General features: G+C 42.3%; 1 protein-coding gene across 10 annotated transcripts in view; it reads right to left on the bottom strand.

Annotated features, from left to right (window-relative positions):
* Positions 1–3,725: 3,725 nt before the first annotated feature.
* Positions 3,726–18,963, bottom strand: part of LOC115176807 (myocyte enhancer factor 2d) — a 79,363-nt gene continuing 64,125 nt past the window's right edge. For 4 of the 10 annotated variants that reach the window (XM_029737117.1, XM_029737126.1, XM_029737119.1 and 1 more), the window contains 7 exons: positions 17,238–17,416; positions 16,311–16,340; positions 14,192–14,303; positions 13,634–13,817; positions 12,369–12,437; positions 10,181–10,231; positions 3,726–7,442 (listed from right to left, as the gene is read on the bottom strand). In XM_029737117.1, the coding sequence (XP_029592977.1) occupies positions 7,019–7,442; positions 10,181–10,231; positions 12,369–12,437; positions 13,634–13,817; positions 14,192–14,303; positions 16,311–16,340; positions 17,238–17,416 (1,049 nt within the window). In that variant the 3' untranslated portion in view covers positions 3,726–7,018. The remainder of the gene's footprint in view (positions 7,443–10,180; positions 10,232–12,368; positions 12,438–13,633; positions 13,818–14,191; positions 14,304–16,310; positions 16,341–17,237; positions 17,417–18,963) is intronic. The other 6 variants (XM_029737120.1, XM_029737123.1, XM_029737124.1 and 3 more) reach the window with 6 other exon arrangements.

Genomic DNA, 18,963 nt, shown 5'->3' with positions numbered 1-18,963 from the left:
TTCAGTTTGGGGAATAAGAATAAACTAACTAGGTTACTAACTAGGTTATATAGGCACAAGATGATCTACAGTATATGAAGAGATGTTGTGGAGGGACAAGCTATGTCTATCCCAGGAACACATTCCCAGTGCTGTTAATAGATGAATAGTTTCCTGACAAACAGCCAGGATGACCACATCTGATGCAAGAGGCTGAAAGTGCTTGGTCACTATGTCCGGCTGCGACCAGACGCTCCATTTCAGCTGGGCCATTCTGGCTAACCTGGGGGGAGGGGCTCAGCTGGAGGGCTGGGGTGTGTGTGTGTGTGACTTTGACACAGGAGGGATGTAAAACTATACCAGCTCTCTACAGGGAGTGTGTTTGCTCTCCTTCGACAACCATCTGTCATCCATTATTCCCTTTCTATTGATTTACTCCATGTGATGGAAGACCTGTAAAATCAGACAGAGGAACGGGGGGCTCCTTGACTGGCCTTCATTTTCTCTTTTGTTCTAAATTTACGACTGGCCCAGCCCATGTAAACAATGGGCTATAAGGAAGAGAAATATGTTATACGTGCCATGTTGTAAACAGAATATAAAAATATATTCAATCAGTGCAACCTGATGCATATACAGTATGTACTCGTTCTATTAGACTCAAATAATTGTATGAATATATCACTAAGGACAAGTGCCACTTACAGTACCAAGGACAGACAAATGACAAAGCACTTTAGACAGAGTCGATTCTGAAAGGGTTTCAGCTGCTATCTCACAACCACATCAGCTGCTCCAAAGAATGTGTGAATCATTCTCACAAAGAAGGTCCCCTTATGATGAGATAAGGTCATGTCTGGCAATCAGCAACAGGGTAACAGAAATAATCACACACGCGCAGCCAATGACCTTGATTGTAAATAGAGTATAAGTTGTTCTAAAATGTGCAGTGGTCTAATGGTAATGCTGATATTTAGGAAAGAGACAGTCAGGCTCTTCAGGGTGTATTTATTATGGTTATTATGGCCTCACTGACAAGAATCTGAATAATGACAAATATGTTTTTATACTGAACAGAAATGTAAACGCAACATGCAACAATTTCAAATATTTTACTAAGTCACAGTTCATACAAGGAAATCAGTCAATTTAAATAAAAATCTATGGATTTCACATGACTAGGAATACAGATACGCATCTGTTGGATCAGAAAACCATTCAGTATCTGGTGTTTCCACCATTTGCCTCATGCAGCGCGACACATCTCCTTCGCATAGAGTTGATCAGGCTGTTCATTGTGGCCTGTTGAATGTTGTCCCACTCCTCTTAAATGGCTGTGCGAAGTTGCTGGATATTGGCAGAAACTGGAACATGCTGTCGTACATGTTGATCCAGAGAATCCCAAACATGCAGTGGTGGAAAAAGTACCCAATTGTTATACTTGAGTAAAAGTAAACATACATAGAAAATGACTCAAGTAAAAGTGAAAGTCACCCAGTAAAATACTACTTGAGTATAAGTCTAAAAGTATTTTGTTTTAAATATACTTAAGTATCAAAAGTAAAAGTATAGATCGTTTCACATTCTTTATATTAAGCAAACCAGACGGCACCGTTAATAATTTTTTTTTTTACGGCTAGCCAGGAGAACACACCAACACTCAGACATTTACAAATGACGCATATGTGTTTAGTGAGTCTGCCAGATAAGAGGCAGTAGGGATGACCAGGGAAGTTCTCTTGATAAGTGCGTGAATGGACCATTTCCCTGTCCTGCTAAGCATTCAAAATGTAACAAGTACTTTTTCGGTTTCAGCGAAAATGTATGGAGTAAAAAGTACATAATATTTTTAGGAATGTAGTGAAGTAAAAGTAAAAGCTGTCAAGAATATAAATAGCAAAGTAAAGTACTGATACCCCAAAAAACTACTTAAGTAAAAATACTTTAAAGTACTACTTAAGTACTATATACCAATGCAAACATGCTCAATGGTTGACATGTCTGGTGAGTATGCGGGCCATGGAAGAACTGGGACATTTTCAGCTTCAGCGATATGGGGTTGTGCTTTATCATGCTGAAACATGGATGAATGACAAGACAATGGGCCTCAGGATCTCGTCACGGTATCTCTGTGCATTCAAATTGCCATCGATAAAATGAAATTGTGTTTGTTGTCCGTAACTTATGCCTGCCCATACCATAACTCCACCACCACCATGTGGCACTCTGTTCACAACTTTGACATCATCAAACCGCTCGCCTACACAATGCCAGACAGAGGAAACAGAGGAGCCTGTGGTTGTGAGGCTGGTTGGACGTACTGCCAAATTCTCTAACACGACATTGGAAGTGGCTTATGGTAGAGAAATGGACATTCAATTATCTGGCAACAGGTCTGGTGGACGTTCCTGCAGTCAGTATGCCAATTGCATGCTCCCTCAAAACCACAATCTGTGGCATTGTGTTGTGTGACAAAACTGCACATTTTAGAGTGGCCTTTTATTGTCCCCAGCACAAGGTGCAGCTCTGCAATGATAATGCTGTTTAATCAGCTTTTTGATATGCCACACCTGTCTGGTAGATGGATTATCTTAGCAAAGGAGAAATGCTCACTAACAGGGATGTAAATACATTTGTGCACAAAATGAGAGAAATAAGCTTTTTGTGCGTATGCAACATTTCTGGGATCTTTTCTTTCAGCCCATGAAACACGAAACCAACATTTCACGTTGCGTTTATATTTTTGTTCAGTGTACATATTCGGATGCATATTTTGTCCACACTGTGATGCAGGAGCCAGTGGATTATTTTATCTTGCCTCGAGACAGCTGGATTGTACCAGATGCCCACTCTAATCCAATCAAAGATGGCCCCCTGTGAATTCACTCCATCGGTTATATACAAGCAAATGTGGCCATGCATAATAGTAGAGCCACACCCTGGCTAATCCCTGGCCACGTGATAGGTGACCACTCTGTGACCACGTGATATAGTGACCACTCTGCAGAGCTGCCTCCAGAATAAGATTCATGACAAAAAACGCTAACCTGCGAGGTATACTGCCACAGACTTGAGTGGTCTCGATTATAAATTATTACTAGTTGGCCATTGTCACTGGAGACAGAAGTGTATGTCTGTCTGAGACATGAGCTACACAGGACAGAACAGCTGCCACTATGGTCAACTGTCTGGAGGAGGGGACAATACACCCCCACCTCATCGCTCCAATCCTCTTGGTTTTATTAGTATTAATCTTTGTCGTTATGTCATTCAAATACCGTGGCATAGTCTCACATAACATGCAGTTTATGTCAATTAAGTTGATCACTTTGCTTCCGAAAAATGTAATGCTTTAAATGTGATTTGATATAGTAAATTATTTCTAGAAACATTTCCATTTTTGAAAACTAAAGAAAAACCAAAACATATTTGGCTTAGGTTTATGGGCTGTAAAATAATTCAGTAGATCTGAACATATGATAATGATGCCCAAAGCATTACCAGCACATGTGGTGACATCTTATGGTAAAAATAGATCACTCCACTTCACATATCTCTGGCAATTAATGAGCAACTCTCTCAACAGTCCCATATTTTATGTCACTTACCAAACATAGCTGATACATCATGTTTCAGAAAACTTTTTTCAGAAAACAAGTTTGTATTGATAAATTATCAAACTGTTTTGATAGTTAACACAAATCCACATTCTAATGTAAATCATAATAACAACAAACCAAAACCTCTTAGTAGGTCAACTTGTCTATTTAATATATAAAATACGATAAAACATACGCAAAAAGGGAAGGGTAAGAAGGGACAAATGGATACTTTGGTACAATAACAAACACTTTTTTTGTAAAAGCAGTATAGAATTTGTAATAACATATCAGTGCATACTTTATTTATGAAAATATACACAAATTGTATATCATTCTCCAAAAACAACAAAAAAATTTTTTTTTGTTTTTTTTTTACAACAAAAATCAGACTAGCCGAACACAATATATTAACTATAATTTATTAACTTTTTTCTTCATTTCTATTTTATTTCTGTGTGATGTATATTCTTATTGATATTACATTTCATATTTATTTCCTATAACATGATTCATTCTTTTGTGTGTGTTATGCCCATGCATTGACATCTTTGTGTCTGGTCAGAAATAAATTAAATGTGTCTTGTCCCCACTTTACTATGTGTAGACTAAGTTTTATACATTTGACAAAAAATTGCAGCATTGAACTGGTCATTATATTAAACTTGTTCACCACCTTCCATGATCTCACATGTACTAATATTACTACAGCCGTTTTGTGTTATGTCATAAATCGTGCAATATTTGTACACCCTTTGAAGAAAAAACAAAACAAAAACAAAACAAAAATATATTTATATAATATTTATATATAATAAAATAAAATTCAAATAAAACAAGATTCCTAACCTACACAAAACCGCAAAAAATAAAATTGTCTTTTCTATATCATCATTACAATTACCATCGATGGTCACAATAATGATAATATTAACAGTAATAATAGCAATTATCATAGAACAATTATAATAAAAACAGACAATAGAACTGTCACCAGCACAAATTAACACTGGAAAGTGAGATTCTCTAAACATCATTCATTATACATGGGGAATATGGGGGCGCAGGTTAACTATTGTCATGACGATTGTCTTTTCATTTGTGATTACAGTGACCCTTAGTGTTGTTCTGAGATAATGTCAGGGCTTTATGCAACACCTCGATTGGCCAACGTCCAGAGTACTAACCAACCATCTCCCCATAGTCTGCTTCCACTAGTCACCATTTAGTCTAGGTATGAAACATTGCTTCATGGCGTGTGGCCCTATTGAAGACATAGCTACCATTTTTATGAAGAAAAACATCAGGGTCAACGTTTTGTTCAAAACTTAGAACACAACAGTCTTACAGTCTAAGGGTGTGCGAACATGCCGGCAGGCGTGATCGCTCTCTCTCTGCCATCCGTCTCTAGACGATCGTCTAGACTCCTGAAGAGTCAGACTGCACAATCCCTACGGCAACAACTACAACGATATAAAACAATAAAGAGCCAATGGGAGGTCATTTGAACCTGTTCTGGAGTACAGAGTATATGTGAGTATGGTGTTTGATTGTGTGGAGCAATGAGCCGTTTTGGCAGAAAATTGATAGTGGTGGAGGTCAAATGAGAGTGAGATGGACTTGTCTTTTAAGTCACTGGTAGGGAGCGAGTGAAATGCTGTAATTAATTCATGTGGCCAGGGAGGAACTCTCGACTAACAGAAAGCACAAGGGATACTTGTCTGGCTAATGTGTGTGAATGTGTTTGTATGTGTGTGTTGGATGAGTTTGATGTGCCTGAGGACATGTAGACATGACTGTCCCATTCTGGAGGACACCTGGCTTTTAAAGAGAGGGGGCATTTTGGGGGCTTGGGGGGGGGGGTTAAAGTGCGCTCCGTCAGAGTACTAAACACTGCTCACTCAAACAGTCCAATCCACTGCTACTTCCCTTTCTGTCCCTCTAGCACCCTCACTTGGCTTTGCAACGTAGTACAGTTATGTACACACAAATAGAAAGACAGATCCACTGAGAATCAACACATTGGCTTTTAGGGATATCCTGCTGAACATATGTGAACATATATTTCTATATACAATCCCTGTCGTCTATCGTTTTCTCTGCATCGTATGCAGTTCATCACTTACTCTCAAAATCTACTATCGCTGCTGTTATATATATATATATATATATATGGTCTATATATTTACCCACAAAAAACAATATCCCTGCTATACAAAAGCCATACAGAAGGAAACAGAACAAATTACTTATATACACAGTTCTTTGCTTTTTCTCCCAGTTTACATCTCTCATTCAGAGCCTTCTGAAACACTGGCATTGTTTAACAAAAATACTTTTCGTGTGTGAGTGCGGATGGATTTGAGCGTGGGGAGAATCGAAAAGTCAAGAAGGTAGTAACAAAAAAACTTAACACAAAAAGAGCATTTGAAATAAATATCAAAAACAGGAACACACACGTAGCATCTGAAGTTGATCTGTAGGTATCTGTAGCATGTGTCATAGAGCTAGTGCAGCCCATCCCTGATAAAACAGTATTTGACCTAGATAAGGTATCGATGTTTCAGATTAAACAGCTATTTGCATGGTTCTGATTAAATACCTGGCTAAAAATAAACAAATCAAGGATCGTCCACTTTAGAACAGTGAATCCTGTCTTATAAAATGGATAGCTAGTAAGTTTGACTTGGTGAATTTTGGGTTCTTAAATCTAAATTAGAAATGTTTATAGAAATGTAAAGATGGCTGATGGACAAGTCAGACAGAGAGAGGACGTAATAGTCCAAGAAAACAGTTTAAATCTCATTCACCAATCTCATACTCTTTACAAAAACACCAAAAGCTGGATATAACAGTGCCACTGGGCAGATACAAAGAAGTGGATTCATTTTGGTTGTCGTACTGTTTCTCAACAGAGCAGTGCAGCTGGACTAGAGACCTACTGTGGATAAAAGACAGGAGCATACCAGATGTGTATTATGTGATGTAGAGGGTAAACAGAAAACCCAGCAAAGCCAATTGTCAGTCAGTTTTCTAGCTGCTCTCTCTCTCCCTTTAAAACGAAAAGGAGACAGAGCCAGCTTGAACAAAAGAGAAGTCATTCATTCCAATCCTAATCTTGTCCAACACACTATGTTGACATGTAATCCCTGGTTCGGTTACTCTGCCCCTATAGAGGGTGCTTGTGTGAGAATATGTGTGTGTGTGTAGTACAATATAGGGTAAAACAGTATGCAGCTTGTGTGTCAACGCATACATTTGTGAGAGAAAATGTGTAAGAGCATGCGCAAATGGGCGTGTCCGGTGCATGTGTGTGTGTTTGTGTGTGGTGGAGGCATGTGTGGAGGTCAGCATTTACTGTACATACGGTAAATAGGTGTGGGGTGGGGGGGTGAGAGAGAGGGGGGCATCTCTCCCCTTCACTCCCTTGTTCTACACATCTATGTGACCCAAGTGTCCAGTCTCATTCTCTTCACATTGGCCCCCTCCTGCTCCTGCTGCTCCTGCGTGGACGAGGGCCTCAGGAGCCCCATGCCCGAGGAGGCCCCTCCCTGGTGGTGGAAGTCCTGGGCCCGCCCCTGGGCCCCATCGTCCCGGTCCCCCTCGTAGGAGCTGCCGTTGCTGCTCAGGCTGCCGACGGGCGAGCGGCCCTGCAGGGTGGACGGCTCCAGGCGCAGGGCCCCTGGGTACTGGCCTGACATAGGGGCCCCTGTGATGGTCACTAGGCCCCCTCCTCCGCCACCCCCGGCTGTGGAGCACGGGGTGCTGCGGTCGCGGTTGGGCGACACGGGCTCCGACTTGATGCTGATGTTGGGGTTGGTGTTAATTGTCAGCATGGTGCCCTGAGGTAAGTGGCCAACCGGCCTGGAGGGACCGAGAAAAGAGAGAGAAATGGTGAGACGTGTGCTGACATCTGCTGGTCAGCTAGGGTAACTGCAACACTCCTTACGAACACACATATCAACATCACCATGAACATCACTTTTAACACAGGAGCCCAGACAGGGACCTGCTCAACAGCACACAGTGCAGTAAGCGCTGATGGAACATATAGTCAACACCTCCACACACTAGGTGGAGGGGGGGATCCTAGAAAACAAATGTGTCAGCAAATTGAGTAGCGGAAAAACAAACAGAACCTTGCAGAGAGAAAGAATATAATTGTTTATGGGAGTGGTAGATAAGTGTCCCTTCTATGAACTGCGTAGGTCTTAATTTCTATGTGCAGTGCTCTGTGTTCCACCCTACTGTTCATACACACCCTGGACTGACAGCTCATGTTTGGCTAATTGCTAACGACAGGTAATGTTTCACTGCTAATGTTTTAGGGAACAAAGTGTCATGACGAAGCTTTTACAAGAGACTACAGGTTGATGGACTGAGGTTAGACACATGAACAGATATGCAAACAGACTGGATGAAAAGGCCACACGGAAGAGCACGGTCCACAAGCCATGCAGACTGACTCTGGATTCCGAAAGACCATGCCTTGTGCCATGTGTCCACAGTCACTTTTATCTTTCGCATTTAGTAACTCATGCAATTGTACCCAGACACCTCCAACTACACACCCCTCCAACAAGTCCCATCTGTAAATTCACACGGCCCTCAGCACCCTCCCCCTCCCCCCTTTTTGAATATTTTAATTGAAAACAAAAATAGCTTCTTAGCAAAGATACATTTCTCATGAGTGTGGAGGGGAAAACTGAAAACTAGCTGTTATTGGCAGAGAGGTTTGGAACTCTTTTATTGGTCTATTCACTAATTTACAGCCGGGTGATGACACCAGGCAGGCCAAAACTCCAACCCACAAAAACAGGCTGCCATTTTCTTCCAAAGGTATTTTCAAACAGCTCTTACACTAAAAGGGCATATCATAATTTTCACAGTATTATTCCAACCTCAGTGTGGAAATATTCAGTGAGCTCCAAAAGTATTGGGACAGTGACTCGTGTGTTGTTTCGGCTCTGTACTCCAGCACTTTGGATTTGAAATGATACCATGAGGTTAAACTGTCAAGCTTTAATTTGAGGGTATTTTCATCCATATCGGGTGAACCGTTTAGAAATTACAGCACTTTTTGTCCCCCCATTTTAGGGGACCAAAAGTACTGGGACAAATAAGGATAGAATGTATTTGTAAACACTTCTACATTCATGTGAATGCTACCATGATTACGGATAGTCCTGAATGAATCGTGAATAATGATGAGTGAGAAAGTTACAAACATCATATCCCCAACCTCTCACCATTACAATAACAGGGGAGGTTAGCATTCTTGGGTATGATATGTGTGTCTCAGTGATAATTATTCACGATTCATTCAGGATTAACCATAATCATGGTAGCATCCCCATTAATGTAGAAGTGTTTAGAAACATATTCTATTCTTATTTACAATAAAAGTGACTCAAATTATTGGTCACAAAATAATGTGAAACACAACCAAAACAATGATGTAATCATTGCATGCTAGAAATATGGGACCAAATACTAAACTTTTGACTTCTTTAATACACATAAATGAATTTGTCCCAATACCTTTGGTCCCCTAAAATGGGGGGACTATGTACAAATAGTGCTTTAGTTTCTAAACGGTTTACCAGATATGGATGAAAATGCCCTCAGATTAATGCTGACAGTCTGCATTTTGTCACTGTATCATTTCAAATCCAAAGTGCTGGAGTAAAGGGCCAAAACAACAAACAAAAAAAATCACTGTCCCAATACTTTTTTTGCTCAATGAACATAAAACATGTTTTTGACTGCACTGGGCCTTTAAGCTAGTGTACTTATAGAGCACAATGACCCATTCATATTATTTTATATTATCACAATTGTACAACAAAAGATGCAAGAACGTGATTCTTTACCCTACAACACACACACATACTCTCGCTCATGTGCACACTCACTCCCTAAACCCTTGACTGTGTTACTCTGCCTCTATGTGCCACTTTATCAAGTGTAAGCCCGGCATTATGGACTTGTACAGGTAGATGGATTATAGTGCCATATTATAGTGCTATGGAGAACAAAACGGGCAGAGTCAGCAGGCCGGTGACAGTGATGAAGGCTCGCTCTTCAGGCTAGCTCAGGGCGCTAACACAGCTAGCGTAGTCAGAAGCACATGGTTACAATACAGTACAGTATAGCACCATTTCCCAAAACCTAGTCCAGAAGGACCATTGTGTGCACAGTTTTCACATTAAACCAATCTCTCAATAAATTTGCTTAAACTGAGTTGATAGTGAGTTTCCTGGATAACTATTACCAGTAGCTTCTGTCAAATAATTATTGGATCTGGTTTTAAATGAAAACCAGCATGCATGGGTGTCCTCAAAGACCAGGTTTGGGAAACAGTGCCATGCTGTGTGGCTAGTTATACACTGAAGATAGAAGAGGCTGGTGGGAGGAGCTATGGGAAGATGGGCTCATTGTAATGTCTGGAATGGAATGAATGGAACGGTATCAAATACATCAAACATTTGGAAACCACATGTTAGACGCAGTTCCATTTATTCCATTCCAGCCATTACAATGAGCTCATCCTCCTATAGCTCCTCCCACCAGCCTCCTCTGACTGAGGAGATATACAGTACCAGCAGAGACCCTCTTCCCTGCCAAATAGCAAGTTTGATTGAGAGGCCATGCTGTAAAAGGAGGGTAAAAAAAGAAAGTTTGAGAAACTAACACAGGGAGGGTGATTCAAAAACCTGCTCTCCATTGATGTACATAACAGACAGCCCAACAACTTGGCTAAATCATTTTACATTCAAAATTAGTCAAACATTGGGTATTCATTTACTAAATAAAATGTAATTATAGACTTATCATTTTGAATGTACTGACCAAGACATCAATCTAGTCCCTAAATAAATGTTATTTTATCAATTCTATTATTTTTCCCTTTCCTGCAATGTAGTGTAATCAAGCTGGAGTGGATGTGTTGACACAATGATTCCCTATCCGGTTGTCTATGCAAACAAACTATTCCTTGAGGATAAAGGAGCTTTATCTGAACTAAATAGGATATTATGTGCACAGCACACAAATCAGCAGTGTGTACATAAACAACTCTTCGTTACTGTGTACATTGTAAAACATGCGTAAGGTAGAGACATAAAGGTAAGCCTTTCTCTGAACAAAACAGCTGGAGACACAGACGGACAGACGGACGGACGGACGGACGGACGGACGGACGGAGGGAGGGAGGGAGACACAGAGAGAGCTAGAGAGAGAGAGACACAGAGATAGACACAGAGAGAGAGAGTGAGACAGAGAGAGAGGGAGATATTGAAAGGAAGAGACAGACAGAGTGAGTTAATAGTGAGACAGATAGCAAGGTAATGGCAATAACTGCCACCTGTAAACTTACTGAGGTAGCGAGTTGTGTGTGTGCACCATTTCTCCAATGCAAAAGGACACGTCCTTAATGCAAGGACAGACTGACTGACAGACAGACAGACAGACATGTTCCCTAAACAGGAACTATTTCTCCAAAACCCCTTAAAACTCCTTAACTCAGACCCTTTCTCTCCTGAATGCATCAGCTGGGTTCTTCAAACATAGAGACCAACACATCCTGCAAGATTGAAGGCAGCAATTGACGTGTGGAAAACTATTCAATAAACAAGTAAACAAGTCAACGCGGGAAGGCTAGCGGGACACCCTTGACACAGCATTAACATTTAGATTGGTGTGCTAGTCAACAGGTGCACGCTAGTTGCAGTGAGTCTTTACAGGAGGCTCTGGAATGACTGGCCACTCAGTGCAAGAGAAGGAAGGGGAGGAAAAAAACAGCAGAAATCATTTCCCCGTCGCTTCTCACGGTGAGTAACCAGGGCTGACAGGGAACACGAGGCTCGCAGTGCAAAACCGTCAATCACCTTTGATTGGAAGTGTCTGCTCACTGCGGCTACCGTGCAAGGGAATAAATAACAAAAACAGTGGGACTGTACGCATAGCCTATGTAATCAAAAGCTTGTGTGAGAGAACAAATCGTGGGAGGAACGTGCTCTTCAGGGCAAAATGAGAACGGTTTGTTCAAGTGCCTTACTTTGAAGTAGCAGTTTCACTGATCTATATGAAGTATGGATGGGTGAAATCTGACTATTGATCTTACTGTCAGGCCATCCATGTGATATAGAGATAAATAGACCTGTGCTTCAAGACATTACTCATTCTTGGTGTGTGTTTGTGTGTGTGTGGGTCAATGCTGTCCTGTGAGACTGACACACAGCGCGGGGCGACTGCCATATTCCTGCATATTTCTCTCTTTGGTTCCAACACTCAAAGCCTCAGAAACAAGATATAAAAGGGTTTGGCTGGCCGGGCTGTCCTTGTCCTATCGCACCCTAGCGACTCCTGTGATGGGCCGGGCGCATACACGCTGACACGGTCGCCAGGTGTATGGCGTTTCCTGCGACACATTCGTGCGGCTGGCTTCCGGGTTAAGCGAGCAGTGTGTCAAGAAGCAGTGCGGCTTGGCGGGTCGTGTTTCGGAGGACGCATGGCTCTCGACCTTCGCAACTCCCGAGTCCGTACGGCAGTTGCAGCAACGGGACACTGTAACTACCAATTGGATACCACCACATTGGGGAGAAAAAGGGCTAAATATTTAAAATGTAAATGTACAGTGTAAGTTACATGAAATCTAAACTGTTATACCTTCATTATGTTCTTAAGAATTGAACCCAACCTGAGAGCCGCACAAACTTAATTTGATACGACAGACAGGAAAAGCATGACGATAACCACACATGTAGCGCTAGATGCTAATTCGTTCACCTCAGGTTAGCAGCGAAATTGGAGATGCAGTTAGCCATCTCCCCGTTCTGTTTCTCTGCGCCCCACATGCTGTGGACAAGAGGGGGAGAACAAACAGGCGGTTACATACAGCTACCCCGCGGCTAGCCTAGCCGCCATGATCACAGAAACCCGCACTTAGCTCTAACAATGCCAGTAACGAGACAAAGCTGACGGCTAATGAGGATCACTAGCTAGCATTAGTCTTCAGCAGGTGGTCAATGCACACCTAAACCTAAAGTGCTCTTGGTTTCACGTGGGGAGATGGGAGTTATTTAGGTCAGCCTGTCAGACATACTCAAACTCAAAGTGGAGGTACATGCATACCAGAGGAGGCTGGTGGGAGGAGCTATAGGAGTACGGGCTCATTGTAATGTCTAGAATGGAATCAATGGAACGGAGTCAAACGTGGTTTCCATATGTTTGATATGTTGGATACCGTTCCATATATTCCATTCTAGCCATTACAATGAGCCTGTCCTCCTATTGCGCCTCCCACCAGCCTCCTCTGATGCATACTATACTATAGCTAGCGGATACCAGTGACGGTCGGAGGTGTTCACAGTTTGGGTCTTTATTGTAGCTAGCAACCATGCTAAGCTGCTCTCGAGCAAAAAATCCCTCATTTCATGTCAAATGCCATTGATGCACGGCTTTGGTGAGTCAGAATTGCTGATGAAATTGTGTGCATACAGTAAGTGCATGTGTGTTTAAGGGATATAGAACAGGTAGGTACAGAGGGATGGCATGGGAGAGCAGTTACTACTAGATTGGTCACATAGTTTTGGGAAAGGGTTTTGGGTTAATTTTCTGAATCTCACTGCCCTAAACGCAGACATCGGTTTAGGGCAGTGGGGACCCAATTTTTTCAGCTAGAATTTCTGGGGATCTCATTTTTAACCCAAGAATTCCCCCCATCCCACCTCAAATCTAGCGACACAATGATAAAATCTAACGACACAACCTTCAATGAATTGCATTTTCATCTCTTATCAAAATGAAAAGAAACCAATAAATACATTTATTCAATAATAGTTTTTTTGTATATTGTTACACACAATAATCTGTACTCTTAATTGTATTATTATTATTTACATTTTTTGGTGGGCGAACCCACTACAGTACCCCCGTGAGCCCACAAGGGGTCGCGACCCCGACTTTGAATACCACTGGTTTAGGGTGCAGCTAGCCACACTTATGTAGCTAGCTACACTCATACAATAGAGTAACCGGTAAAGTGTACTTACACCAAGTTACTGAGTGACGCCAAGCTAATCTGTTGTTGTTGTTGTTGCTGCTGTTGTTGTTGTTGCTGCTGTTGCTGCTGAGACACTGCTGGTTGCTGTTGCCAGGTGGACATGTTGCTAGGCAGCAGCCCTGATGGCGTGAATGTCTGGAGCGCTGTGAGATCTGCACTTGTCAGCTGGTACTCTGAGATGGAGGGAGGGGGAGAGAGAGAGAGAGAGAGAGAGAGAGAGAGAGAGAGAGAGAGAGAGAGAGAGAGAGAGAGAGAGAGAGAGAGAGAGAGAGAGAGAGAGAGAGAGAAATACTCACACATTGTTTAAAGTGAATATGAATAGGATTCACTTCTAGTGGTAAATTGTGCTCCTTTCTGCCTTTGCCAATTAGGGCAATTACAGAGCAGACTGACAAAAAGAGAATAACTGAATAAACTAATCAAAAGTATTCACCCTTGTGTTTCTATCATCCACTGGTCCTAATACACTTGCTTCAAGACACACTACAGACATACAGTGTGTGCCCAATTGCCCATGAGCAGAGTACCCTTGTCCTCTTTTACTCACCAGTGTTGTAGGTCGTCTGCATGGCGGAGAAGGGGGCTAGGAGACTGGGCGTCGCCACGGAAACCACTGGCGTGGACAGGTTCCCTTGAGATCCACCTAACCGCTGAGCATTCTGGGAAGACAGAGGACACAGGAAAGACGCTTTAACATCAGGAAGTAAAGACTTATCTTAAAGCAAAAATGTTGTGTCCACGCAGTACCATGACATTCACTAACAGTATCAAATACAAACAAAGGTGGGAACATCCTGGCCTGTACGGTTCTTGACTTCTCTATGACACGGAAACACCAACATTCACGGCCATGTGAAAGAATAGTTGGTAGAGGTGTTAGGAAGTGTTCCACTCAATGGAGAGTCATGCGGATTGAATGAGAGGCATGCATCGGGCAGAACAACCAGAGTGAGCGATAAAGTGATTGTGTTTATGTGTGTGTTGGTGCGTGGTGTTAAGTGTGTGAGTCGGGGCTCAGACGCTCCAGGGGTGGAGGTCATTGTGCCATTGGTGTCACCTTGTAACAGTTTGTCCTAGTCAATGGATACACACACTCCAGAGAATACTGTAGTCTACACACAATGACCTCCTCCTGCCCAATCCGACATGGATTACACACACATGGAGTTGAACCATGCACGTGCCAAGATACATACAATACATTCACAGAGAGCTTTTGCTCCATTTTGGATTTACCACACATAGTATGTATACATGGCTACACACTATTCTATAACATACAGTACCAGTCAAAAGTTTGGACACACCTACTCCAGGGTTTCTTTATTTTTTATATTTTCTACATTGTAGATTAATAGTGAAGATATCAAAACTATGAAATAACACACATATCAAAATATATTTGTGATTCTTCAAAGTAGCCACCCTTTGCCTTCATGACAGCTTTGCACAATCTTGGCATTCTCTCAACCAGCTTCATGAGGTAGTCGCCTGGAATGTATTTCAATGAACAAGTGTGCCTTGTTAAAAGTTAATTTGTGGAATTTCTTTCCTTCTTAATGCGTTTGAGCCAATCAGTTGTGTTGCGACAAGGTAGGGGTGGTATACAGAAGATAGCTCTAATTGGTAAAAGACCAAGTCCATATTATGGCAAGAACAGATCAAATAAGCAAAGAGAAAAGACAGTCCATCATTACTTTAAGACATGAAGGTCAGTTAATCAGGAAAATGCAGTCGCAAAAACCATCAAGCGCTATGATGAAACTGGCTGCCACAGGAATGGAAGACCCAGAGTTCTCTGCTGCAGAGGATACATTCATTACAGTTAACTGCACCTCAGATTGTAGCCCAAATAAATGCTTCAGAGTTCAAGTAACAGACATCTCAACATCAACTGTTCAGAGGAGACTGTGTGAATCAGGCCTTCGTAGTTGAATTACTGCAAAGAAATCACTACTAAAGGACACCAATAAGAAGAAGAGACTTGTTTGGGCCAAAAAACACGAGCAATGGACATTAGACTGGTGGAAATCTGTCCTTTGGTCTGATGAGTCCAAATGTGAGATTTTTGGTTCCAACCGCCGTGTCTTTGTGATACACAAGAGTAGGTGAACGGATGATCTCCGCATGTGTGGTTCCAACCGTTAAGCATCGAGGAGGAGGTGTGATGGTGTGGGGGTGCTTTGCTGGTGACACTGTCAATGGTTTATTTAGAATTCAAGGCACACTTAACCATCACGGCTACCACAGCATTCTGCAGCGGGACGCCATCCCATCTGGTTTGCGCTTAGTGGGACTATCATTTGTTTTTCAACAGGACAATGACCCAAAACACACTTCTAGGCTGTGTAAGGGCTATTTGACACTTTTTGGTTACCACATGATTCCATGTGTGTTATTTCATAGTTTTGATGTCTTTACTATTATTCTACAATGTAGAAAATAGTAAAAATAAAGAAAACCCCTGGAATGAGTAGGTGTGTCCAAACTTTTGACTGGTACTGTACATTGTACTGTGCTCCTATTCGATACTACACTGTAAGTACTGTATACTAATGATTTACTAATATTCCAGTATGACAGTATATCAGTATGACACTCATGCCTGTGAGACCACAGTGTTGACACAGCAACCACAGTCAAGTCTAGGAGGAGTTTCTATTCACCTCACTCACCAACTCCAGCTCCTCATCGGTCTGCAGGGGCAGTAGGACAGAGAACACGGGTTACAGCTCTGTACTAACCTGCTGATCCAGGATCAGCCCCCAATCCTAACCTTAACCATTGGGCTCATTAAGGGGAAATGCAAAACTGAACTCAGATCAGCATCCAGGGGACTATTTCCTCACGCACTCAAATTCAGAACAGTAATTATGACGAGATGCACGGATGCATTTTGACGTCAATCCTTCTTTAGCACAGTCTAAAGCCACACTCAGTTTGAGTGCCAAAATCAACCTTTGAATTTAATCTTACTATAATTGCTGTCCTATTAATTGTTCAATTACTTTATAAACTAATAATGACTCAGCATCTGTTTTGTAGACAAATATGTGAACTTCCGAGTGACACCACTCTGAGAAACAAAACTTTGTTATTACTGTAGACATCCCAACCTCCTAAAATGTGTTGAGTTCAGTCACAAGACACAATAATAAATAAATACATCTCATATTTCAACCGTTTACAGATCAAACAGCGTACGCTTTGTTTAGGTATTAAATGTTTATCTCAGAAGGAACAGAGATTTGACCTAGATAGTTTGTGTGTATGCATTGATATGTAGGCTGTGTGCCCTTTTTAAAAAATGTATGTAGTTCTATCTTTGAGCTGTTCTTGTCTATTGATGTTCAGTATTATGTCATTCTGTATAATGTTTCATGTTGTGTGTGGACCCCGGGAAGAGTAGCTGCTGCTTTTGCAACAGCTAATGGGGATCTTAATAAAATACCAAATACCAAAAATTCATAAAGATTCAGCACCCCATTGTTTTGTGACTAGCGGGACACCAATGAAGCATTAATCAATGTGAGAAAACAACAGACTCAGTTTGGGCCAGTAGGGCTCCCGTAGTGGATCTCTCTGCGGCTCACCAGCTGCATCAGGCTCTTGCCGCTCTGGGAGGTGATGACCCGGAGATCAGGCTTGCGGCTGTTCACCATCTGAGGGCTGGGCGGAGGTGGAGACTTGGCCGGGACTACTTTCCCCAGGCTGTTGCCGTTGGAGACGGAGAGGAGGCCGGGGGAGGCCCTGGCACTGATGTAGCCGTTCGCTGGTTGAGAGGGAGACGGAGAGGAGATATTAATATGGTGTTAAGGAATGTATGGAGTGTTTGTGTGGTGTGTGTATACCTCTCACTTAATGTAGGACAAATGTAACACTGTGAATAATAGCATGAATCTGTAAACATTACTCGTTTGACCCTTTCACGCATTACACTGTAACACTACAAAACGTCATAGCTTTTCTCTACAGGAGCAATGTCAAACCTATGTCAACCCTACGGGATGTCAACATTCAGATAGTCCCCTTTAGTTCATGTCATGTGACACACCCCTAAGAGAAACTACCTTTTGTTTTTACTCAAGACATTCCAACCTCCTAATGTGTTGTTGTCTCATAAGACACAATAAAAAACAAATAAATACCTCTAATATTTGTATTGTTTACAAATCAAACTGCATATGCTTTGTTTTGGTTTCACTCATTATGAAGGTCTATCCATCAACGGCTCAATGGTGAGCAGTGTTAATCTGGGACAGCATCAAGCTACTCAGACAACAGCATTCCTTCTTGCCATGGGACAGACCGTCAGACTGATTTCCCCTTACTTGGTTAAAAGGAGCCGTTGACTCAAAGAAAGACAGGCTCACTGTGTGGATGGGGGAGCTGGGGACTTTCCCAGCACTGTCAGGAACACAACCAGGCAAACACAGACAGACACACACACACACACACAGACAGAGAGAGAGATACAAAGAGACATACGCACATACTGTGGGCAGACGCACATTCAGACACGCAACTACGCACGCATGCTCACACACTCCCTAGAGCTGGGCAGGGTTCTGCGACAGCAGATAAAAGTTGCTCCATGACGTGTCCCAGATGCTACCAGAATGTGACACCATTTCATCTCAGTCACACATACTTCAGTTCAGTCACACATACTTCAGTTCAGTCACACATACTTCAGTTCAGACAGACAGACAGACAGACAGACAGACAGACAGACAGACAGACAGACAGACAGACAGACAGACAGACAGACAGACAGACAGACAGACAGACAGACAGACAGACAGACAGACAGACAGACAGACAGACAGACAGACAGACAGACAGACAGACAGACAGACAGACAGACAGACAGAGACAGACAGAAGACAGACAGACAGACAGACAGACAGACAGACAGACAGACAGACAGACAGACAGACAGACAGACAGACAGACAGACAGACAGACAGACAGACAGACAGACAGACAGACAGACAGACAGACAGACAGACAGACAGACAGACAGACAGACAGACAGACAGACGGGTGGCAAGGAGAGAATGATGTTTGTTCCAGACTCATTGGTGGCAGCAGTATCAATAACACACTACCTCCATCAAACATAAAAATGCGTAACAGTTATCATAAGTTTGCTTACGCCATTCACAACTGGATAGAGAACTCTGGGCAGCCAGTGAAGGTTACTTTGTACTGAGGTGTTTAGGGATGGGAATATGGGAATTTAGGTGAGTGTGAGCCACAGCCGAGGGAAAAGCGGAACAGGGCGATGGTGGCTTTTTGTGTTGTACCCAACCTAGC

Source organism: Salmo trutta, chromosome 37 (genome assembly GCF_901001165.1).
Source record: "Salmo trutta chromosome 37, fSalTru1.1, whole genome shotgun sequence".
Lineage (NCBI taxonomy): Eukaryota > Metazoa > Chordata > Actinopteri > Salmoniformes > Salmonidae > Salmo > Salmo trutta.
This window is presented reverse-complemented; position numbering and strand designations above follow the sequence as displayed.